Source organism: Panthera uncia, chromosome E3 (assembly GCF_023721935.1).
Source record: "Panthera uncia isolate 11264 chromosome E3, Puncia_PCG_1.0, whole genome shotgun sequence".
Lineage (NCBI taxonomy): Eukaryota > Metazoa > Chordata > Mammalia > Carnivora > Felidae > Panthera > Panthera uncia.
In genome coordinates this window covers 33,834,993-33,841,682 of record NC_064815.1, presented here as the reverse complement: position 1 = coordinate 33,841,682, position 6,690 = coordinate 33,834,993, and the positions used below count along the sequence as shown (strand labels likewise).

Genomic DNA, 6,690 nt, shown 5'->3' with positions numbered 1-6,690 from the left:
CTGGGCATCACCCCTCCCTGGAAGGCACCCACTGTGTGCAGTCCTGGACCGTGGTACGCTGGGCATCACCCCTCCCTGGAAGGCACCCACTGCGTGCAGTCCTGGACCGTGGTATGCTGGGCATCACCCCTCCCCTGACGCGCCAGGCCGCCCGGTGGCTGAGCAGAGCCGGGACCATCCAGCCCTCAGCCTCCAAATTCAGGGGGTCACCACTACACCCACAGCCTCCTGAGGCTCAACCCAAAGAAATGCTGAGAATGTTCTAGAGCATAAGGTCGTTTTCGGACAGGCCCTCTTCAGGTAGGGGTGGGGGGTGCTCAATGCCCACAGAAAGGGCTGGAAACTGGGGGACCGGTGGCCCTCCCCCCGCAGGGCCTGACATCTGAAGACAGAGGCAGCCCAGGCTGACACCAGGAGGGCCTGTCCCCAGCGCACGGAGTGCGCTCAGGAGCCGTGGGTAAGTACAGAGCTCTGCCCCTGCCTGGTCGGTGCAGCCGCCCACGGGGCCACTGGAGGCCCGGCCTTACCATTCTGCAGTGAGAACCTCACGGTGCCTGACACAGGGCACAGGGACCGATGGCAGGCGAGGGCAGCGCTGGGAGGCCGCTCCAAGAGGCCAGCACAGGGGGTCCACTGGGGCGGACACCCCTTGTCTCGTGGCCACACAGACACGGGATGCATAGGAGAAGGTGGGAGACTTGGGCGAGCCAGGATGGGAAGGGCAGTGCTGAGCGTGGGAGGCGTTGGGGGCGGGGGGCAGGGCAGGCCCCAGGCAGGCCAACGGAGGCTGCGCTGTGCGCCTTTCCCCAGCTCAGGGCGTCCAGGACTTGGGAGCTGCACGCACACGTGACACAGGAGGGGCGTCCGGACAGCCCTGGGTCTGATCGCCGCCCCCTGACTAGGCGTGCGGGCAAACATTCCCACTTCTGGCCTGTTTCCTCGGCTGCACAAGTCCCGCCCCAGAGGGTCCCGTGAAGGTTACGGGAGCCCAGGCCTCCCCAGCACCACAGAGGCTACAAGTCCCGAGTTCAGAATCCACACAGAGGCCCACGGTCATCCCCGGGGCCCTCCATCCGGCGAGGCCCCAACAGGGCCAGGGGACCCAGCCAGCCGTCCACCTCCCTGCCAGACGACACAGCACTGAAGGGGCTTCTGCCGGGCCGCGGCTGGTGGCCAAGGCGAGGACGCAGAGCCAGGCGGCCCGTGGCAGAGCCCAGGGCGTTTCCAACACCGTGGCCGCCATTGTGGCCGGTGTGGATGCTCAGCCCGGGCCACCTGACGTCCTCGCCGGCCTCGCTGCGGAAAACACATTTCTTCTGAAAAACCACCGATGGTTCCCACAGCCCTCCCAGCAAGGATGCCACCCAGTGGAAGACAGGCCCGACTCTGCCCAGGGACCTCGGACACTAAAGGCCAGCGTAGCTCGGTCCAGCCGTCTCCTGCTGCAGGACAGCTCGCGGGAGGAGACTGGCCGCAGCGGCCGACCGAGGCGCCCCCCGCCTTGGGGTGGCTTCCCGCTGTGAGGGAGACTTTGGGTGAGGGTGGGTGGGAGCCCGGGGGCCTGTTCACAGCTGAGTGGGAGGCAGCTCTGAGAGTCTGCAGCGCCCCTCGGTGCAGGAGAGGCTGGGGTGGGACTCCGCTTCCCGGGAGCATGGGGGCCCAAGGAGATTCTCTGCGTCCTCCACGCAGGGGGAGCAGCCAGCAGACCAGGACGCCCCCTCGCTGCAGATGCGGGGACAGAGCCTGGCCCTGCTCAGTGGTGGTGGCCGGGCGGGCTGGCCTCGCCGAGCTCTGTCCGCGCCTCCGCACCGCACAGAGCAGCAGAGGGAAGGGAAGGGACGCTCACGGGAACTTTCCAGATCAGACGTCCCGAACCCCTGGGGACACCACTGGCACCCTCCACCACCCCCCCCCCGGCTCCCCATGGCGTGTCCCAGCTCAGCGCTAAGCGGATGCATGATGGCAGGGCCACGCTGCATGATGGGTGCCTCCAAATCTGTCCAAACCCAGGATGGACGCTAAGACGGACGCCGTCCGGCAGGACACTCCCTTCCGAGGCGGCCGGCACTTGCCGTGTTCCTTCCCCAGACTGGGAGGCTCTGCGGACTCGCAACACAGCTGTGGCTATTCTTAGCACACGGGGCTTCAGAATGAAGACAGAGGAAGTGCCAGCTGCCTGGGTGGTTTGGGAACTTCCCTGAATACAAGGTTCCAGCCACAAAAATCCCACAGCCCAGAAGGACTCAGCACTGACGATGGCGAGAAACAGTGGCTTATGCAACACGGGCCAGGTGTGTGCGGAGGGGCAGAGGCTTCTGGGTCCGCTCCCAAACCTGCCCCGGCCGGGAGGGGGCGGGGTGGGGGTGGGGGGGGTCAGGGCACCCCCCCTCCCCCACCGGGCAGCCGGCCTCTCCCAGGAAAACAGGCGCCGGCAGGTGGAGGACACGAGCAGAGAGCACGGGCTGGGCTCCAGGACGCAGGGACGTGCAGCTTTCTCCCAGCGTATCCGGGGCTCCACATCTCCCGTACGCGGTGGGCGCTCCGTCGATGCTTGCTGAGTGCACAGAGGGCGCTTCCTCACACGCACGGAGCCCGATCAGACCACGACCCCCCAGACGGCACTGAACCCTCCCCGCGTCATGCAGACCCGGTGTTACAGCGGGACCAGGACGGGTCGGGGGCGCGGGTGTTCCCAGGATGAGGGGCAGTCTGGGCCGGGCCCTAACCCCAGGCTCCCATCTGACTGAGGCCTGGGGCTTCTCTAAACTGCCTGTGGACCGAACCCAGGCCTCCCCCAGAGCGTCCCCAGGTCACAGCCCCCACCCCACGCCATCACCGGAAGCTGCACCATCCCCAGGGACACAGCCTAGCCCTGCAGGGCACGTGGGGGACACCAAAGGTCTCCAGGCTGGGGGCTGGTCTCCCTCACCCTCCCAGGGTCAGGATGTTTCCATGCCCCCCAGGACGGCCCCCCGTCCATTGTGGAAGCCTCTCTGGAGGCCCCCTGCACACTCGGGTGGGAGCTGAGGGCTCTGTGGGGGTGGTGAGCCCACGGACCGCATCTCCCACGGGACCCCTGCGTCCCCATCCACGGTGGTAACCCCGCTGCTCCCTCTGTCCATGCAAGCCCGGACACTCCTCTCCTGGACATGCTGGTTCCTGCTCAGATACCTCTGCTCAAATGCCACCTCATCACGGGAGGGGGGCTTGGGGCCTTTCTAGAAAACAGCAGCCCCTCCACGCCTCCCAGTCGCCTCCACCCCGTTCTCAGCTTTATCTTTTTCCAAGGAACTGTCATCACCTGAGGCGTGTGTTTGTCCCCTGACTCCCCCACTAGCACGAGGGAAGCTTCCCAAGGCCGGGTGCGGCACCCGTGGTATTCCCGGGTGGGTCTCAGCACCACGAACATGTGTGCAGGATGGGCACTGAGTGGGCACAGGCAGGGCCTCCCCAGCTCCCAGATCACCTCTGGGAGCCCCCTGTGCATCTGCCATGCCCCTGATGGTACAACAGGGGACCTGTGGCCACCCTGCACCAGCCAAGAGTGGATGTGGCTACCCATGAGAGAGAGAGGCAAAAACGCCTGAGGGTTGATCCCTGCGTGAGGATGTCTGGGGCCAATCAGTCTGGTCCCGCTGTGCCGGGGCCACCACAGAGCCAGGCCCCTGGATCTCTTTGCTCTACCCCCTTGGTGAGTGGGTTTCTAGTCTCAGTCACCTCGTGATCCAGGGTGGCAGCGAGAGCTCCAGCCATGACGACCCCATTCCAAACAGCTAAAAAGAGACAGGGAAGGAAGGCAAAGGAGCCCCCCCAGCTACCTGCTTGCCTTTTAAGAAGTTTCCAGAATCTCTCCCACACTTTCCACCCACCCCACTGGCCCTTATCTATCACCCTCCCTTGGATAAAGCTAGGGCTCCCCACAGATGCTTGGCTGTGGGTGTGCCGGGTGCCGCTCACCATGAGGATGCGCCGGTAGCTGTCCCGGTCAATGCCCCAGAGCTTGAGGTCCGTCTTGGCTTTCACGGTCGCTGCCCTGGGGGTGCCGTAGATGAGCGCCAGCTCCCCAAAGCTGCCCCCTTCGCTGATGCTCGTCACCCACTCTCCATTCACGTATACCTTCAGGGGACAGATAGAGAAATGTCAGAGGTGTCCCAGGGGACACGTGGGGTCACGCCGGCGCGTCCCACACCGGGAGCCCTCCTCCACGCCCACCAGAGGGGACCCGGCAAGGACCTCGCCTGCCCGGGCACGGCCTGGACCTCTGCCAGCTTTGCTGCCCGTCTCACTCCCAGCCCCGCACAGAGCCCTGGCTGGGCGGGGGCGATGGCACCTTCTGAGTCTGGCCCCAGTTGTCGGCGAGACGGGCCGGAGACGAAGGGGGAAGTGCTGCCCAGGGCTCCTGGTCCGAGCAAAGCCCTGCCTGCGTCCCTGGCCGGCCTTCGATTCGATTCCTCATCCGCCTGAGGTGGGCCTTGGGGCCTGTCTCCCCAGCCGCACACTCAGGGCGCCCCTGCGGACGCTCTCCGGGTCTCTGCCCGGCGCCCCCACCTCCAACCAGAGCGCGGGCCCGGCCTGGCCCGGAAGGAGCCATGTTGGCAGGGCCTGCCCTGCCCGGGACAGCGCCAGGCTCCCTGGGCCTGCGGTCAGTGGAGACGCTGCTGGGGCACCGACGAGACGAGGCTGTGCTGAGAAGGGCCCTTTCAGCCCGCGTGCGTACTCGGCACAGTGCTCCCACTATGACCGACCCTGCACGTTCCGGACCGCACAAGAATGGCGAGATTGTCCATTATGTGGTGCCGGTCTGGTTCCTATAAACTGACACAACACGTGCATTATCCCCCAGCGTGTCAATGAGCTTTAAGAACAGCTCCCATTGGCAAAATGGGTGCACGTCGGGAAAGAATGGATTGCGGTGAATCACGGGCGTGATTCTTGCCGGAATCAACGACTCATTATCTGCCCTACGACTGACACACAGAAGCGCGTGTCTGCAAGGAGACGCCATGCAGGTGAGAACTCCGCGTTCCGTGCGGGCGAGGGTCAGGGGAGACCCGGCCGACCAAGAGGGGTGGGCAGGGCTGAGGCACAGTGAGGCCCAGGAGCAGGGGCTCGGCACTCGCTTCCCGCAGGGAAGTCTGGGCAGCGGGGCCCCTGGGGGAAGAGACGCCAGGGTCCACACGACGAGGCCCTCGAGGAACGAGAACAGTGTCCCGTCCTTCCCACGGGGCAGGGAACAGGCCGCCTTGCTCTGCCACGGACGTGCAGGGACATCCCCCAGAACATGCACCCCTGGTTTTCTCAAAGGGGACCCGGGGCCCGTGGAGAGGGGGCAGTGACCACTTATCGGTGTTCCCGGTGACCCAGGCACAGCCGGGCCAGCCCTCCCCGCACTGGGCTTCCTTGCAGTGAAGTCCTGGCCACGGAGGCGTGACTCCCCCAGCAGCCACGTGCATGGACCCCAGCTGCATAGCTCCAGGACGCCCCAGACGTCCCCAGGTCCCCTCCAGCAACCACGGCCCCTCGGGAAGCAATCGGGGGCACGTGCCTCTGCCCTCGCCGTGCGCTGCGGGGCCCAGCTGGCTGCTCGGCACAGCCGTGGAGCGGGCACCCATCCTGCAGGACACAGATGGTTCCTGTGACTCCTCCAGGGGGAATGTTGGGCTCGGGTCGTGGGTCGGAGGTCGGGAGACTTTGCTGACAGTCTGGGGAGGTGGGTGGGCCTGTCTCTTGTGCCTTAGGGGGCACAGAAGCCACCTGCCTCCATCGGCTGACAGCAGGGCCAGCCACCCAACAGACAAAACAGCACAGGGACCCAGGGGACAGAGAATGGGGCTCAGCAGAGCCATCCAGGCGTCCCTGGACCCCGGTTTCCTGAGGCACATCCCCAAAGGCAGGGCAGGACTAAGGGGACCCCCTTCCCTGCCCAGAGCCCAGGCCTGGGAGAGCTCCCTGCGAGACGTCAGAGAAAACCATTGTGCGGAGCCACAGAGGGCCCAGGACCACACTGCAGGCCGGCCACAGAGCACAAAGAGGCCATCCTTCTCGGGACACTGGCCTCTGTCACGGCGACCGGCACAGCGCCGGGCCCCACCCCAGCTGGCACGCAAACGGGCTACTTCTTGCTTTGCTTCACTTTTTGTTTCTTCTTCTTTTAGAAGAAAAATGGTGGGAGGCCCCACTGGGCTGCACGCACGGCCCCACCACTGACAGTGCCTTCTCCAGCCGAACCCGGAGCCCCCACCCGGCCGTTCTGCGTGAGCAGAACCCCCACCCATCCGTGTGTCCACCACCCCGGTGCGGACTGAGCGCCCCTCTGTGCCCTGCGCGTTCTAACTGCTGGCGGTCAGCAGGGGAAGGCAGCGGGTTCCTGTCCACGGGACTCACCCACCGGCCGGGAGAAAGGCTGTAGGCAAATAATCACACAAACACACATTCGTCATGACACACGCTCCGGGCGTGAAGAGAGCGTTCAGAACGGCCACGGCAGTGACTGTCTGCAGAGAGCTCTCTGTGAAGGGGAACTTGAGCCAGGCCTGAGCGTCCGGCTCAACGAGCAAAGACGTGGGAGAAGGGCGACTGAAGCCAAGGACAGGACGTGCAAAGTCCCTGGGGCCACAATGGAATGGATACTAGATGCAGCATGACCAAGCAGGGACAGACGCCACGGGGGCAAGAGCAGGGGGTCAGGGA

At 65.4% G+C, this 6,690-nt stretch overlaps 1 protein-coding gene across 1 annotated transcript in view; it reads right to left on the bottom strand.

Annotated features, from left to right (window-relative positions):
- Positions 1-6,690, bottom strand: part of PRKAR1B (protein kinase cAMP-dependent type I regulatory subunit beta) — an 85,001-nt gene that overhangs the window by 9,100 nt on the left and 69,211 nt on the right. Inside the window, exon 7 of the mRNA XM_049639032.1 lies at positions 3,958-4,116. Coding sequence (XP_049494989.1) covers positions 3,958-4,116 — 159 coding nt within the window. The remainder of the gene's footprint in view (positions 1-3,957; positions 4,117-6,690) is intronic.